At 50.3% G+C, this 18,210-nt stretch overlaps 1 protein-coding gene across 1 annotated transcript in view; it reads left to right on the top strand.

Annotated features, from left to right (window-relative positions):
- The first annotated feature begins 371 nt into the window (after nucleotides 1-371).
- Nucleotides 372-18,210, top strand: part of Efr3b (EFR3 homolog B) — an 83,052-nt gene continuing 65,213 nt past the window's right edge. The window contains exon 1 of the mRNA XM_028875170.2: nucleotides 372-607. Coding sequence (XP_028731003.1) covers nucleotides 601-607 — 7 coding nt within the window. The 5' untranslated portion in view covers nucleotides 372-600. The remainder of the gene's footprint in view (nucleotides 608-18,210) is intronic.

The following is an 18,210-nucleotide window of genomic DNA, read 5'->3' as shown; positions in this document are numbered from 1 at the left end:
TGACTCAGTTCCTGCTCCCTGGAGCCCGTGGCTTAGTCTGAGCATCCTGGATAGAGTTGGAGGAGGGGTGCACCTGCCGCTTCAAGCTCCCTGCTGACCTCGGAGGGGTCCTCAGGTTGGGGAACACCTCAGAGACCAGTGTTAAGGGTTGTTGAGTCAGGAGCTGGAATTCAGGGTGGGTGATTCACCGGGTGACCTCAGCAACCAGAATCCTGGCTCCTGGGGGCGTCGGGTTGGCAAAAGGCGCGCCCCAGGCTGGGGAGGGAAGGGAGGGGGCAGGGATGGAGGCGGGGTTCTTGAGGCAGCCCACCAGTGGCCAAGAGGGAGGGGCGTGGCAGGACACAGCTCCGCCCCCTGCGCGCCGCCTAGCCTGCGGACCAGACCGGGAGGCGGCGGCCAACCTCTGCGCTGAATGGGCGGGTGGCATCCCGCTCTGTCCCGCCCGCCGCCGGCCCCCCATCGGCTGCTCCCGTCGCGCCCGGGTCTCCGCCCGCAGCCGCCTGAGCCCGCCGGGCTGTGAATGAAAGGCAGGCGCGGCCGAGGACTAGCTGCCAGCGACGCGGCGACGCCGGCCTCCCGGGAGGCGCGCTCCCCGCGGAGATGTACGGTAAGGAGGGCTGGGCGCCCCGGCTCGGGCCCGCAAACTTCCAGGACGCGGACCTTTGTCCCCCGGAGTGGCCCCCGGCCAAAAGCGAGAGCGCCGACTTGGTGCCAGGCTGGCTGTTTCAGTCGCCCTGTGAGCGCGCGTCTGTGCCAGAGAGGACAAAGATGCCTCGGGCCGGGGCACTATCTGGTCCCCTGAGGTCTTTCGGGCCGGCGTGTTGCAGGCGCTAAGGGGCGGTGGTCTGTCCCCGGGTAAGGGACTCTGGCGGTGGGAGAGGCACCTGGCTTTGGGAAAAGCGAGTGGTTCCGGAGCTGAGCCGACAAGGAGTGTTGGTGGAGGCGATCGTGTGACAGTGTTTGCAGAATTAACAAAGAGGCTTGGGCTTGGGAGTTTGATGCGCGAAACTGGTCCAAGGTAGAGCGGCGCTGCTCGCTGCAAGCCTGATGCCGGGCTCGCCGCCTGTCTGATGTGGGAGGTGGCGCCGGCGGTGCAGGAGCTGGGGAGCAAACCGGCGCTGAAGCCTCATCTCTTCGAGCTGGGTGGACTTGGCCTCTACCTAATCCGGCTACCTACCGGTGGGATGCAGGCAGGCTTCCCAACTTCTAGACTGGCCCTGCGGAGGGCTCAAGGGAAGAGATGTAGCTTCGAGGGTCTCCCTCAATTCCACAGGCACCGTCCCCACGGATGTGTGACAGTTCCAAGACCCTCAGTGTGCACGGCTCTGCTTGCTCCTTTATCAGGAATTCCTCTGGTTCTGCAGGCAGTGTGGATGAGGAAAGCTCTCCTTGGGTCCGTCCCACTTGGCAGCTCAAAAGAGTGGAGAACACTGGCGATCTGGACCAGTCTAGGAATGGGCTGCCTTGCAGAGCCTACCAGGGGTGTGTGTGTGTGCGTGTGCGTGCGTGCGCGCGCCTGTATTCCAATGGACAGACTATTAGAACCCAGGTCTCTGGTAGTTATTCCGGGGCCGGCAAAAGAATTGGAGCCGCGCTCACTCCCTCTCCTACTGCAGGGTAGGAACTCTGCACCTGAGGGGTGAGTGATCTAGAAGAGCGTGTTCCCAATTTAACCCATCTCGAAGGCTGCTGGCTGCCTCTGCAAACAGACCATGAGTCACAAAGTTTGTTGGCACAGAGGAAGCTGGAGAGCATGCTGAAAGGGCTGGCAGTTGGTGGGCCCCCTAGTTAGAACACAAAGGCTCAACTTTCACATCTCCTTCCCTGCCCAGCCGATTACACCGCCACATTTTGATCCCTATAAAGATATCAGCAGGTCCTCACGGCGGCGTGCATTCATTCTCTTGGGTGGACACAGTGGGGGAGGGGCGGCCTGACCTCAGAGGCTGGACCCATAACCAGTGGGGACTCTGAAGGAAGGTGACTGGACTTGCACATTTGCCTGTTGGGAGGATCAAAGAGCCATATACCTCCTTTATTCTGTCTACCTCCCCCCCACCACCCCGCCCCGTTCTTTTCTGCAGAGGGTGCAGCCTGAAGCTGCAGATCACTTGATAGAAGCATGTGACTCCGGGAGCACCTGCAGAGGGGAAGGAGTTAGGACAGGCCCGACCGTATGGGCCAGAATTAGCAGCCCTGGGTCACCACGTTACAGCTAGTCGATGATGCAGTAACTTCCTTAGGGTGTCTGAGAACTGGGGTGTGGGGGTTCCAGGTCTGCTCCTGTTGGAAGAGCCGGGCTAGAACAGAAGGAGGAACTGAGGAGGCAAGCTTTACTTGCGTGCTATTTTCAGAGGCACCACAAAATTTCAATTCTCTTTAATAATGTTTCTGTTTCCCCAGATGCAAACAGAGCAGGGACTTGACCCTGAGTGATTCATAGAAAGAGTGTGGTGAGGGCCTCCTCGGGGTAGTTGCCTACCGCCCAGGAAAGTCACATCGGTGCTGGGAGGGAGCTGCCCCCCTCCCCTTGCCAAGCCCGGTCTCTGGAGTTGTCTGGGAACCTGCTCTCCCGAGGAGCCTCTCTTGTCTGCCTGCATTCTAGCGTGGTCTTGCCTTGGTGAAAAGAAAGGGGCCGCAGAGCGGTTACATTCTCTCCCTAGAAGTCAGTGATGAAAAGGGATGTGAGCAGGATAGGGGCGTGTGTGTGTGTGTGTGTGTGTGTGTGTGTGTGTGTGTGTGTGTGCAAGCATTCTAGTGGCAGGGACAGAAGGGTCACTGCAGGTTTGAGAACAGCCTGGGCTACGGAGTGAGTTCCAGCTTAGCAGGGCTGCGTAGGGAGAGGCTCGCTAAAAAAGAAAAAAAAAAGGCAGAAGATGTGAGTGGGGTGGTGAGGGGCACACGGCACTGTGGACTTCCTATGGATTATCCTTTCCCCTGATTTTCTACGTGACTTGTCCAGGGTGACATGGTCGAGTGAGGCAGGGTGACACCTCAGGGTCAGTGCTGGCCCCCTGCCCCCCTTCCCCTAATGTCCCGGGTGAATACGTCTTATAAGATGCCACCAGGCATCCTGTGAACTGATAGTTAGTAAGGACATTCAGAACCAGAATCTACTTAAGACTCAATCCATTATAAATTCAGATCCATGAACTCTACCCTGTCCTGTCCTCAGGCCTTATCCTTGCCTCAGGCCAACTTCAGACAGATCTTCATTTCTCTCTTGTCAGTGTCTACCTTATACCTTTGCCCTCCCCAGCTCAGCCATCTTGTGGGGGCTCAGTCTGTCTCCTTCCTTTGCCCTATAGGAGGCCAAAAGTCTTTTGTCTTCCCTGGAGGGCACAGTGGGGTCCTAGACCTGAGGTCCTTGGATCTCAACCCAAGAGCCAGTCACGCTCTCTGGCCTTAGGCAAGTGCAGTCGTGTCTCTGAATTCTTTTTCTCTATAAAATGGTGACATGCCTCCCTCCCTCCCAGGTCTGTTGTGTACCTCAAAAGCCAAGCAACAGTGTCAAGAGCATCACAAGAGGTTCTACATTTGCATGACAGGGCACAGAAGAGCCTGTCCCTTCCAGGTCCTCTTGGGACTTCTTGTAGGTGCAGGAACTGGCCAGGAGGAGAAGCAAGAAACCTCACCACATATCACCTTGACCTTGCTAACTATGGGCCACTAAACAGCTCCCCACCCCCTTCCTTTTCTTCTTTTTTTTTGAGACAAGGGTCACACCATGTATCCCAAGTTAGCCTTGAATTCTTCCTCATATTCCCGCCTTTGCCTCCCGAGTGGTGGGATTACTCATGTGGAACTACACTCAGCCTGAACTATTTTCTTTCCCATTTCCTGACCCACCCAGGCTGCCCCTACCATTCACTCAACCCTAACCCAGAGTCACTTTCTGAAATGGCTCTCCAAAGGGACACATATTACTTCCTACAGTCTTTTCTTGTTTGTTTTCTGAGACAGGGTTTCTCTGTGTAGCCCAGGCTGTCCTGGAACTCACTCTGTAGACCAGGCTTGGCCTGGAACTCCAAGATCTACTTGCCTCCGCCTCCTAAGTGCTGGGATCAAAGGCGTGCGCCGCCGCCGCCTGGCCCTGTGATTATATCTATAAATGTGGATTAACAAGAACCATGGAGGAGCAAAGTATTTTGTCCCGGGGAGGGAGGGTCACCAGACAAATTCTGTGCAAACGTGGATCCCGTTTTCTTTTGATTGGGATTATGTAACTAGGATTTAACCTATTCCTCTTACCTGCGCCAGAGGCATGAGAGCATCCCATTCCCCCACCGAGGCCAGTTTGAGCTTCCCGAGAAAGATGCCTCCAGAGACCGAGGGCAGCTGGCCACTAAGAGTAGAGAGAGTAGAGAGGATTTCCCCACCGCACTGTGGTCTGGGCACGCTGGTCCCACTGGAGCCAAAGCTGCTCTGAGCAGTTCCTCTGTATGCTCAGCTTGGGCCTCCCTTCCTGCTTTGAGAGGGAGAATGCTCACTGTAGGGAGAGCAGGGGTGTCTGGGTTTTAGAACGGTGCTCAGCGCATCCAACACACTCCGTATCGAGTCGTAAATGGAGCAGAGAAACCGCAGGACCAGGCCGATTCTCTCTGAGGTGCAGACTCGCCTTTGCGGAAATCTGCCTGCCTGCCTGTGTCTGTTTCTCTCTCTCTCTCTCTCTCTCTCTCTCTCTCTCTCTCTCTCTCTCTCTCTCTCACACACACACACACACACACACACACACACACACACACACACACACAGCAACACTGACCTCCCCTACAAACCCTGAGCCTCCTGCAGCTCGTGGTACCCCACATGGCTTCAGCTGCATGGCCTGCCAGTACCTATACACGCCCCCCCGACCCCCACCCCCGCCCCCCCCACCCGCCCCACCCCCCCCCCACCCGCCCCACCCCCCCCACCCGCCCCCCCACCCCGTCTTTACTTTACTCTCCTTCGGAAGAGGCCCCGTGGGTACAGCCTGTTTTCTGTTCCTTGCAGTTCATGGTTCAGTCATTCAGGCTGTTGCAGTGTTGTTCTTTCGGGTCAATTAAAAACAAGAAGTTGATATCACCTTCCAGAAGATCTGGAAAAGAGAGAATGGGGGAAAACCATCCCTTCACTGCTGCTCATTCAGACCTATCTTTTGGGCTTGGGACTAACTAGCTCAGTGGTAGAGTCTGAGGCCTGATTCCCAGCACGACAAAACAGAATAAACAAACAAACCCTAAAGAACAAACTCTTGAGCCGGGCGGTGGTGGCGCGCGCCTTTAGCCCAGCACTCGGGAGGCAGAGGCAGGCAGATCTCTGTGAGTTCGAGGCCAGCCTGGTCTACAGAGTGAGATCCAGGACAGCCTGGGTTACAGAGAGAGAAAACCTGTCTCAAAAAACAGAACAACCAAAAGAATGAACTACTGAACAAAACTCCCCAGACCCTCCGGCTGCCGGGCTGTAGTGCACACGGATGCTGTGATTTTTGCCCCTCACCCAAATCCTTTACCCTTTCCTTTCTTTCTGGATCTGCTGTGTTTGTTACTCTAGGCCAGCAACAGAGAAAGAGCACTGAGCACTAAGGACCCCCCTACCCCAGCTCTGACCCCAGCTCTTCCCCTCAGGTAACCTTGAACTGGAGCTTCTCTTAGTGCACTGGAGGGCACAGGCACACACACACACACACACACACACACACACACACTCACACACACTCACGCTCTAAAAAGAACGCCCACCTCACCATGGAAATTAATTTGAATGAGAGCTGCCTGCATTTTTCTCCTTTCCTCAAATCTTCTCTGCTTCTTAATTTTATTGTTTGTGTGTATGTATGTATCATATATGTGTATATGGTGGGGAGCATCCACGGCACATGTGTGGAGGTCAGAGGTAGCCTCAGGTATTAGTCCTTGACTCCCGTCTTGTCTTGTTTACCCCTTCGCTGGGTAGGCCAGGCTAGCTGGCCTGTGAGCTTCCAGAGTCTATCGTGTCTCTGACTGCTGCCTCACCATGAGAATGCTGGGATTACAGATGTGTGCTGCCACGCCTGGCTTTATGTTCTGGAGGTTGGAACTCAGGTCTTCCCCTTTGCATGGCAAGAAGCATTTTACCTTCTGAGCCATTTCCCTACCCATACTCCTTTGCTTCTTAATTTAAGAAAAGGGGGCTGGGAGGCTGTGGTACACGCCTTTAATCCCAGAACTTAGGAGGCAGAGGCAGGCGGATCTGTGAGTTCAAGGCCAGCCTGGGCTACAGAGTGAGTGCCAGGGCAGACAGGGCTGGGATTTCAAGAGAAACCCTGTCTTGAAATATCAAAAGAAAGAGATAGATGATAGATAGATAGATAGATAGATAGATAGATAGATAGATAGATAGATATAGAGAGATAGATAGATAGAACCAAATCAAACAAAAATTTATGCCTCTTAGCTTAAGAATAATGCTTGTTATGTTATTCCCCAATTCAAACAATGGAAACTTAATTTCTTAAAAGGACCTTTATTTTCCTTTACTACTGCTATTAACAATGATCTTTCTAGAGAAGCTGAAAATACAGCTAGCTATAACCAATGTCTTGATACTTGTTCTACACATTTGTTTACATGGTTGGAATTACTCATTTTATACAATTTCATGTTCTGTTTTTTTCCCAAATGGCATATTTGCATCCTCCCCCAGCCCCAAATTAATGAAAATTTGCCAGTTGCCACTTAAAATAGATATTTGAGGCTGGGTTGTTATAGCTCAGTGGTTGAGTCCTGATGCCCTGCATTCAGTTATTACTTAGCTCCCTGTTGCTACATTAAAAATCTGTGATAGCTGGGCTGTGGTGGCCCACACTTCTAATCCCAGCACCGGGGAGGCAGAAGCAGGTGGATCTCTGAGTTCGAGGCCGGCCTGGTCTACACAGAGAAACCTTGACTTGGGTGGTGGCGGGGGTGGGGTGGTGGGGGTGGGGTGGGAGCTGTAATAAATCAACTTAAATGAAAAGGTTTATTGACCCAATTTTAGAGGTTACAGTTTGTGGTCAGTTGGCCCCACTGTTTCTGGGTCTGTCGTGAGATAGCTTGCTATGGTGGAAGTTGGAAAGGAAGCTGCAAACATCACAGTGGCCAGGAAGTCAAGAGAGATGGGAGGGGCCAGCGGCCCGGTGTCTTCCCAGGAGGAAGTCATGGCCCCTTGGCCTGACCCTTCCGTCAGGCAGCCTCACAGCTTACACTTCCCAGGAGTACCAAGCTGAGGACCAAACCTTCAATTTATGGGCCTTTGGAGAACATTCCAGACCTAAAGTATAGCAGACCCTTAGCACTGTGTACACAGGAACCTATTTATGGGGTACTGTGTGATATTTACACACACGTACATACATACATACATAAGTATATGTGTATTATAATGTTCAAGTTGGGCTAAGCATGTCTAGCTCCTCAAACGTTTATTATTCCCCTGTGATGAAAACATTCAAAATCCTGTCTTCTAGCTAAAATACATTTATATACACTGGGGGCTGGAGAGATGGCTCAGAGGTTAAGAGCACTGGCTGTTCCTCCAGAGTTCCTGAGTTTGAGTCCCAGCACTCACATCAGGTGGCTCAGAACTGCCTATAACACTTGTTCTCAACCTGGGGGTCAAATGACCCTTTTACAGGGGTCACATACCAGATATCCTGCATGCACAATATTTACATTATGATTCATAACAATAGCAAAACTACAGTTATGAATTGGCAGCGGAATAATTTTATGGTGTGTGTGTGGGGTCACCACAACACGAGGAACTGTATTAAAGGGTTGCAGCATTAGGAAGGTTGAGAACCACTGGCCTATAACCCCCCCGCTTCAGGGGACCCAGCACCCTCTTCTGGCCTCCACAAGCATGCATGCTCATACATGTAAGTAAAAATAATAAAAATAAACCTTAAAGAAATGGATGGTCCAATATTACTATCTGTAGTCACCCTATACCAGATAGCTGCCGTTTTACACTTTTTGTGTGTTATTACTGTTGAGTTTGTACACGAAATGGAGGAGGGGACACGTACCAGGGCGTACTTGTGAAGGTCAGAGGACCGCTCTGTGGACTTGGCTCTCTCCTTCCACTTTTACGAGGATTCTGGGGCTCAAACTCTGGGAGCCAGAGTTTGCCCAAGCCTTTCCCACACTGAGCCTGTTTAGCAGCCCTAGCTTTTTTTTTTTTTTTTTTTTAAACTGGGTGTCAACACCCTAGCAGACCTGGAACTCACTCTGTAGACCAGACTGGCCTCAAACTCACAGAGATCGCCTGGCTCTGCCTCCCGAGTGCTGGGATTAAAGGCGTGCGCCACCACCGCCACTTGGCTTCCCAGGCTGATTTTTAAAGGCTCTGGTATGGTACAGGGAATTAAGAAACACCTGGTACCCAAAGGTTTTTTTTTTTTTTTTTTTTTCTGAACTCTGGGATTTTCCCTCAGGCCATAGTCAAGGAATGAAGGTAAGTGCATAAACATTTTAGGGACTTGTTACTACTGTCAAAACTGTGGTTTTTGTGTGGGTAACACTCCTGCCGGTAGTTATCAGAGTGCCTATTTTCTGGGACCCTCAAAGGCAATAAATACTAGGGATTAGGGGTGTGGCTCCCGTTAATGCTAGAGGCTGAGGCTCCAGTTAGTGCTCGGGGCTAAGGCTATGGTTGGTGGAACATTGCTTAGCATTCCTGAGGCTCGCTTTCTTTCTTTGTTAATCCGATCAAAGCCTTCGTATCATTTTAACTTGCTTTCTGGGTGTGCAGTCTCTGCAGGCATCGGGTGTGCATACGTGTGCACAAAAGTGTGCAGAAGCCACAGGTTGACACCGAGTGTCCGCTGTCACTCTCCACCTCGGTTTTTGAGACAGGAACCTGAAGTCCATTGATCTGGTTAGGCTGCCTGCCATTGGGCTCAGGGGATCCCTTCCCGTCGCTGCCTCCCTAGAGATGGGATGCAGACATGATCTACCATACCCAGCTTTTATGTGGGTGTTGGGAACCCTGATTCAGGTCCCCGTGCCTACGTGGCAAGGCTTCACCAACTCAACCATCTCCCTCACCCCCTAAGTTGCATTTTATTACTAACACTTCCTGTGTTTTTAAGCATTTATGTTTCAGTGAATTGTATGACTATGAGTGCCGTGTTTATTAAGGATATTACCACTCGATTCGCATTTTCTTGGTATTGCATTGAATGAAAATAGACAAAAAAAACTACCAATTATTTGTGGTATATCGGCTATGTATGATATAACACAGGGCATCAAAGGGGACACAAAAATCCATGTCTTTTGCATCAAGATCGTGACTTCAGGAGCTAACGAGATGGCGCTGTAGGTAAATGCTCATGCCGCCATGCCTGGAATGGCACGGAGTTTATCTAGCCAGGTGGGACGGAAGGTCATCCTTGGTCTGCCAGCAATATCCTGAAGTAGAAGTGACTTGTAAGAGAAGACGCTATGTGCTGACTGACTTATCTTGCCTAAATTCTACAAATTGGGATCAGCTTTTCCATTTTCAAGGTGAGAAAACTGAGACGTAGGAAGTCGAATAAACTCGCCAGGGCCACCTATTTTGAAGATAAGGGTGAGATTTGAACTTGGGCTTCCCGACTCCAAATGCCATCGCACTGGCCCCAGATGATGCGAACCTTCCAGAGGTTAGAGACCTTCCTTGATGGGGCTCACTATACTGTGCTTCCCCAGACCCGGCCAATACGGAGGGTGACAATGTTTCAGAAAGCGACACACCACCATTCTGTGGTTCCAGGCCATCTACAGGCGACGCTCACTTCTGGGTGGAATCCGTTCTCATCATTGTTTTGCTTTGTCAGAGGGAAAGGACTCAAGGAAGAACTTCAGAGGACTAAAGAATAAGCAAGAAAGACACAAAAACAGATGTGCCATGATGGGGAGCCCGGGCAAGAGGCGGCACATGTGTTTCCCGGGCAGACAGAGCAGAGTGGGGCTGGCACCTTCAAGACGACAGTGTTAGGATGGCAGTGCCCTTAAAGGAGACTCCTATTCTGGGTGGTGTGTGCCAGTCATTCCAGTACTTGAGGCAGAAGGGTCAGGAGTTCAAGGTCACCCTCTTCTGCAGAGCAAGTTGGAAGCCAGCCTGGTCTATATGATAGCCTGCTTTAAGGAAGGAAAAAAAAAAGTCTCGTGGCTAGTGTTTGTCCTGGACAGAGAACCTTCTGGAACAAGAGGTGCCTCTGTTTCCCTGAGAGCTTGCCTGTGAACTAGAACTTGCCCTCCAACCTCAGGTCTAAGCAGACTTGATTTAGCTCATGCTGCCTCAGAGGCGGGCTTGGAGCAGGCTCTGTGGAGTAGGCCTGTATCCTATGTGGATCTCATGCATAGACGGTTACCCATTCCCTATATGGGCCTGGCTGGGACCAGGGAAGAGACAATGGAGTAGCATTATCAAGTCACAGGACTCTGGACACTTAGTTCATGCCTCTGAGACAGTCTTGGGAGGTAGCCTCAGCTGACGCACACTGCCTTAGCATCCTGGGTACTGAGACTGAGATTCCAGGCAGGCACCGCCATGCCTGCCCGGCCCAGCTTTCCTCATTTATAACTTGTGTGAAGGCTGATCCCTGAATTACAAGAACACTTGTCACAGACCTCGCCTTAAGATCTCTTAAAATGACAGGATGCCAGCATCTCCTACCTTCTCACAACCCATGCATGAAAGAAACTTCTAGAATGGAAGCAGAGGAGACGATGGTGGGAAAATCCAGAGCTCGACCCCCCAGCCTGCTTCACGCCCCCCCAGGGGATACTTTATTGCTATGTCTGTCATTTATTGTCACCGTGAATGTCATTATTTCCTTACACCACAGATCTGGGAGCCTCTTGAACATACAGCCTCTACAGACCACACGGTCTCCAGCGTGTTTCAGTTCTGTTTGCCCAGGTGAAGAACTAGGACACGTAGTGAAAACTCACAGGTTGGCACTGAACTTGAAAATCATCCCGTGTCTCATTCATCCGCACAAATACGCCTAGCAGTCCATGAGCCCACGCTTCCGGGAAATGAATAAGGGTGGGCTGGGAGCCCCGCTGAGATCAGAGACAATCCTGAAAATGAGAGCAACTATGTGTTGCCGTCCTCATTGGGCTTTCCCACACCGCTGATAAGTCCATATAAGAACAGACCAGTGTCTCATCATCTGGCTTCCTCTTCCACTTTGAGGTTTCAGTCTTAGGAAACAGCCCTTGGTTACCTGTGAGATGTGGTCAAGGAGGCCAGACGTTTTTCGAGTATTTCCTCCCGGGTGGTTTGTGGAGATCAACGTTAATGCCGCAATCTTTCTATTCAAAAAGGAGGGTCATCTAGTGGCCTTTATTGTGATTTCTGTTCCTGTCACTTGTGTCGTCTATCACAAAACAAAGCGAGGGGGGGGGTGTTGGGGGGAGCGCTGGCCAGAATGTTCCTGATAAACGACAGGCCCGCACGCCTTCAGTCTGGGAGCTGCGGAGAGTGCACTGTGTGTGATAACTGGATCTTCTGTTGACATTGAACCCCGGAGAGTGTGCAGACCGGGCTAGCAGGCCTGAGCCCCGGCAGCTGGTAAAGACAGGAAACCCATCTGACCATCCGGAAGCTGCTCGTTAGGACTGCTAGAAATGTCTCCTCCAGACAGCACTCTTGGAGAACGGAGCTGAGTGTTCTGGAAGAGTGTGGGCGGTGCCGGGCATCGGCCACACTGTCCTTCTGCTTCACCAAGGACATTTCTGGAGTGCGTGGGGGCGGGGAGTTGGCCATCAGAGCCGATTCAGGCTCTGTTGCTGTGTGAATCTGGGCAGGATTCTCTACCTCCCTCAGCTTCAGTTTTTACCATCTGTAAATAGGAAGAGCTGGCCTGGATGGTCTCGAAGGGTTTCCAGGCTCTTACAGCTTGTGAAGTGATTGGCAAAGTTGGTTTATCCCCGGGCCCAGGCTTCTGAGGCTGGTGTGCACCCAAAGAAGCTGGGTGGGTAGTTGGGGTGGATGGAGGGGTGTAAACAAATGGTCTTAGTGGGAACCAGCCACTTTTTGTAGCCTGGCTAGGCATCAGCTTCCTCACTGGCAAGTTAGGAATAATGACCTTTGTGCCCAGTGACTGTCCTTGGCCCTGACCAATGGGATGATCATGCTGACCCTTATGCTGGGCCCTGCTGTCTGGGGCCACTTTTCTTGTTTTACGTCCATTCAAGTCTCATCCAGAATCCTGCTTGGTGAGTGATCCTTTCTTGGTTTCTTCCCACTTTCAAGGATAATAAAGTCTCAGAATTTAGATGTCTCGTGCAAAGTCATCTAGCTTAATTTAGTGGCATAGATTAGGGGAAAAAAAAACAGGGGCCTTTTATCTCACGGTGATCTATCTTCCACATGGTTGCTTGAACACACCATTTCCAATTGGGCTACACCAGAATTCAAGACTCTGCCACTAAGGCCACGCCTAACAGTGAAACAGGAAGAAATAACAAACGGGAGAAGATCCCGGCAGGTGATACACTAGATAAAGGACAAGTTAGAGAATTTATAAGGAATGTCGGAAGCTCAACAGACACACACACAAAAAAACTTGATTTTAAAAGGTACAAGAGACTTGACTAGGGAGGGCGGGTACAGCGCTTGCCCAGAGTGGATGAGGGCCTGTGTTCGATCCCTCATGCTGCAAAAATAACAGCGGAAGAAAACACAGCTTCATCAGCTACACTTACGGACTGAAAACCCAATAGAGATCCTGGTACGACGTCCCAGAAAAGTGCTCTAGAAGCTAGGGGAGGGTGTGCAGCAGCTGGGAGGCTGAGGCAGGAGGATGGAGGTCAGTTAAAGGCCATCTAATGACCAAAAGAAAAAAAAAAAGTGAGAGTTGGGAGAGTAGGGGTATTTCATCCCATATGCGAGAGGCCAACAAACGCATGAAACCCAAAACCATTGTCATGTGCTGCTTCAGACCCCTTAGGGCAGCTGCTTCCAAAAATCCAGGAAAGGACTGGGCATGGGGTGGGGTGGGGTGGGGTGGGGTGGGGTGGGGATGTAGCTCAGTTGGTAGAGTTCTTGCCTGATCCTCATATAAAAAGCCAGGCCCAGGACGGGAAGATCTCTGGGGATCTCTAGGCCAATCAGCAAGCTTCAAGCCCCAGTGAGAGACCACAGCTTAAGATACGAGATGGGAGGCTCCTGAAGAACTCCCAGATGGGGATCTCACTCCTGGAAGAGGGGAGCTGTTCTTTTACAGCCGGGGAAAAGGGGAAGTCTTCGGTCCTTTCCTGCAGGCCGCTTGTGTGGAGTCCATACCTGGGTGGATGGCTGGGCTCGTCACTCTTGCTGAGGAATAACATTTATAGTATAAGCTGTTTTTTTTTTTTTTTTTTTTTTTTTTTTGTGAGACTGGCTATTTCTGGAAGGTGCCATGGCTTTAGGCGTTTGTGTAAGACATCTTAGGTTGCTAGAGTCAGGCTCCAAATGGTCACGATCTCATTGATAAAGTGTAGGAATATTGTGTTTAGTTTTGAACTTTTGCCTCTACAGACAGATGTTTGCATAAGATAGAATGCTACTCAGTTCTGAAAAAGAGAGTCCTGGGGATATATCTCAGTGGTAGAGCATATGCCTAGCAGTCATCAGGCCCTGGGTTCAGTCCCCAGTGCGGCAAAAATGAACAAGTAAAAAGAGAACCCCCGACACATTCTCCAACATGGCTTAACCCTAAGGACATTCTACAAAGGGAAATAGACATTCACAAAGGGCCAGATGTTTTCACTGGTAAGTCCCCATCGGACTACTAGTGTTGTTCAATTCACGGGGACAGAAAACAGAATGGATCCAGGGGCTGGGGTAAGCTCAGTCGGTAAGTTCTTGCTTGGCATGGAAACACAAAGACGTGGGTTCGAATCTCAGAAACCACATACAAAAGCTAGTGCGGCTCCCCTGGTCACCCCAGGGCTGAGACGTGGAGACTGGTAGATCCTTGGGGCTCCAAAGTGAGAAAACCTGTTTCAAGCAAACAGGTGGACTTGATGCGGGAGAATGGAGAATTGTTTCATGGGCGGAGAGAATGAGGAGTGTTTAGTGGGTAAAGTGTCAGGTTTTTTTTTGGTTTTTTTTGTTTGTTTGTTTGTTTTGGGTTTTTTGTTTGTTTTGTTTTTAGTGAAAGCAAAGATGGATGTGGTGATGGTTGTGAATAGATTTTAATACTACTGAAGTACACTTTAAAAGAATTAAAATGAGAAAGTTTGGTATTGCCTAATTTAAATTTAAATTTTTTTGTTTTGTTTTGTTTTGTTTTTCGAGACAGGGTTTCTCTGTGTAGCTTTTGCGCCTTTCCTGGAGCTCACTTGGTAGCCCAGGCTGGCCTCGAACTCACAGAGATCCGCCTGGCTCTGCCTCCCGAGTGCTGGGATTAAAGGCGTGCGCCACCACTGCCCGGCTAAATTTAAATTTTTTCTCCGTGTGTTTGGGTGCTTTGCCTGCAAGACGTTTGTCTGTGCACCATGTGTGTGCAGTGGCTGCAGAGCCAAGAAGGAGACATTGGATCTCCCTGAACTGGAGTTATTATATATGTTTGTGAGCCCCCCCATGTGGTTGCTGGAATTGAACTCGGGTCCTTTGGAAGAGCAGCCAGTGCTCTCAACCGCTGGGCCATCTCTCCAGCCTCTCCCCGCTTTGAAACAGGGTCATGCCAGTTGCTCACGCTGACCTCCAGCTCCTTGGCTCAGGCTACTCCCCTCCAAAGCCCCCCCCCCCAAATAGCAGCAGGTGCTACAGGTATAAGCTATTGTACCCAGCTTACATAAATTTTACCGCCATAACTAAGACAGGGTGTGTGTGGGCACGGTGTGTGTGTGTGTGTGTGTGTGTGTGTGTGTGTGTGTGTGTGTGTACACATGCGCGCACATGGCACTGTTTTCAGATCTGCTCAAGCCCTCACCACTGGCCATGCTGATGACTTAGCAACAATCACCTCTTGTTTAGGGGTGTCTATAAATCGAGGCTCAGAAACAGGCATCCTCATATTCTTCGGATTTCTGGAAAACTCTCATCAAGCATGCCCTTAAAGTGCCATTTTCAAAGAAATGACAATTTTACCTAAATCAGATTAAGGGCATGTCCGCTGCTACATTTTTCTGCAAGTGGGTAGAGGGAAGATTATCGGATTTGAGGCATATGTTGGGGTGGACGGCCTTCAGCAGCAAATGCATTCTTCACCTGGGGGGCGTCTCTAGGAAGCTGGCCGTTATCCTGAGCAGCAGAGCTGGGATGCTAGGAGAGGCCCACACGGCTGCTGTCGGGGAGAGAGGTGAGCCAGGCATTCTCCAGAGAGGATCCACGTAAATTCGGATCTCGGCTTCAACTCAGCCGGGAGGGTTGGTGCTCGAATTATGGGTTGATTTTTGCCTGAGCTGCTTTGCAAGGGCAACTCTAAATGCCTGCTCTGGAGTGAGCGGCAGACTTGGAGGAAGCGAGAGAGAGCAGGAGGAAGAGCAGGAGGAGGGAGGAGAGAGAGTAGACAAAACGAATGCCCTACCCAGGAACTGTGATAAATGCATTGGTCCTAGCCTTGACAGAAACACACTGGAGCTCCAGCCATGGCTAAGAGGACCGTGGGTGATTTTAATTTACTTTAAATTTCTTTTTCATAGTTTGCATTCTGAGCATTTTAATGTCAGGGCACAAATATAATTAAAAGTATTTTTCATCACCAACAGTCTTGTGGGTAGTTATCTAGAGTCTTCTAATTATGTTTAAGAAGTAATTATGCAAAGATTCATGCAAGAACAAATCTATGTTGATAGGCTTCAAACCTCAGTTGGATGTAGGCATTGGTTGGGAAGGTGAATTTTTTAGGAACTGGGAGATGCCTTTTCTGTTGGGTGGTTGGTTAAAAGTTCTTAAAAAATACTTGCCAAAATGTATGGTATTGAACTTTTAAGAATCTGTGCATCTTTTGCATGTTAATAATATCATAATAAATGAGTAGGGAAATCCAGGAAAAGCAGAAACCAGACAGACAATCACAAGGCTGTTCTGTAGCCCAGGCAGTGGGTATGCTAGGAAGTAGGGTCTGTGCCAGCCTGCACCATGACTTTTACCCATAGCCCAAGATGATCCCTGGCACCCTGGTCAAAGGACTCATTGAGAACTGTCGGGCAGAGCCCGTGACACAAGGCAAATAACATGCTGAGCAGCAAGCGGAGGAAGCTGACCCTGGAAGTTCAGTCCGTTGGCAGCTGGGAGGCTGCTGGTGCAGGCAGGGTAAGTGGGCAGAGGGCCCACACAGGGCCATCTGGGTGAAGGGTCTGCCCTGGGAGCAGTGAGCGTGACATTGCTGACTTTCAGAGGACCAGAAATGTCAAGGCCTGCCTCTAATGGGCCCTTAGCAGGGTTTCAGCCCAACACAGGCGTGGCGAAACAGAGCCAGCTTGTGTGAAGGACCGGCTTTTCCATTTCCTCCTTGGGGCTTTTGTGACCGGTTCAGCCCAGAGTGATGTCATTCCTCTAAGGATGCACGGCCGTTAATGGGCTTGCCATTCACCTAATGTCTTAATAATGTGCTGGTTGGTGGCATCTCTGCATAGGCAGCTGCATCTCCATGGCTAGAAGATGCATTTTTCTCTAGTGACACATTGGAATGAATACATCTCCATGTCTCCCTTTTGGCCAACAGCATAAGTATAAAGACCTCCAAGAGACACATCGCTTTGGGTTTGAACTCAGCTGCTTTACTTAGCCTCTGGGTGTCTTTGGAAGTGTTATCTGCTTTGTGTCTCATTTTTCCCCATCTGTCCAATGGGACAACAGACCCATCTCGATGGCTTTGGGAGGGTTAAAGAAAGAGGCATTCAAACCACGTAACAGTCCCTGACACACGATGTCAGGATAACGAGTGGTAGATGGTGTCGATGTTAATAGGAGAAGCCACTGCACGTTTTCCCATCCGCCAGTCCTTTAGGATGACAAGGAATGAGGGCCCCTCCCCAGGGACCGGATGATCTGCTTGGGCGGGAGGGAGAGTGCACCTCGCCTCATGGAGAGCTTTCGAAGGAGCTGTGTTTGCACTCTGTCTGCTTATGCTGCTACTTACGGTAGGCAGCAGCTGCTGAGACTTCGTTCCTCAGTCAGGTGTAACGGAACGCCCATGCGCACCAGGGCTTCCTTGAAAATGGGTCTTGGCTCTGCTGGGCCTCTGCTTACTGGGCATTTTTAGCAGGGCTCAACCTAGTATTTTTTTTTTTTCTCCCCTAGAATTCTGATGCCTCTCATTCAGTTCTGCATTTCCAATGCATTGCTTTTGAAATCTCCTTTGGCACCAAGACCACCCTGGACCCTGACTTTCTACATTTTATTTGCCCTGGGCACAATGCCTATTTTGTATTCTGGCGACTCACACATGATGCAACAGACTCTCTGATTATATATTTGGATGTCTGAATAATTGATCTCAGATTCTTAGCCTGCCTGTAAGAGTCCCTGTCTCAAATCTGTTACCCGTCTGCACAGTTAAAATGCTTATACTTGCCCTCAATCAACTTGGCACCAAGACAATGAGGCTTCCTCCGGCTTCTATATTTGTAAACGTGTGTTCATTTGGAAACTGGAGGTGAGTAACCCTGCTTTTTATAGGCTGCCTGTTGACCACAGTAGGAAACTGGGTGTATTTTAAGAAAGAGGAAAGCAGAAATGTGTTGTCCATTCCAAATCCCGATTTCTGGCTCCCAACTTTAAACCAAATCACCGGTGACGTTACTAACGCTCTAGTGCTTATGGTAGATTTTTGGTGCTGCCGAGCTCTTTAGGAGTTATTTGTTGGGATGCTTTTTTTTACCTCACAGTTTGTATGAACGGGAAGGAAGAAATAAGTACTGCAACGTATCAAGATATTCGGATGAATGAATCCCCGTGAAAGGCTGGGATCACCTCACAAAGAGCTAGGCACACAAGTATGGAATTCCTTAAATCTGAGCTCTCATTTATTGACAATCCTGGGGCTTAAGAAGCTCACAAAAACACTTCCATTGATGTAACTGATAGACTGCCTGTCGTGGCAAACACTGTTTATGAAGTGAGTGCTTATTAGCAATCGGTGATTGTGTAAAACACCAGCTCTCCTGTGGTAATTTGGTATACACCAGTACCAGAGGAGCTGAGGTCGCAAGGCTATACGTTGAAGCCAGAAGGCGTTGGGCCACGTCTCAAGTCCATCCTGGCCCAGGGCAGATAGGC

The sequence above is a fragment of the Peromyscus leucopus genome, chromosome 22 (genome assembly GCF_004664715.2).
Source record: "Peromyscus leucopus breed LL Stock chromosome 22, UCI_PerLeu_2.1, whole genome shotgun sequence".
In the NCBI taxonomy this organism is placed as follows: domain Eukaryota; kingdom Metazoa; phylum Chordata; class Mammalia; order Rodentia; family Cricetidae; genus Peromyscus; species Peromyscus leucopus.
Note: the sequence above shows the minus strand (reverse complement) of the source record. Positions and strands in the feature narration are given on the sequence as shown.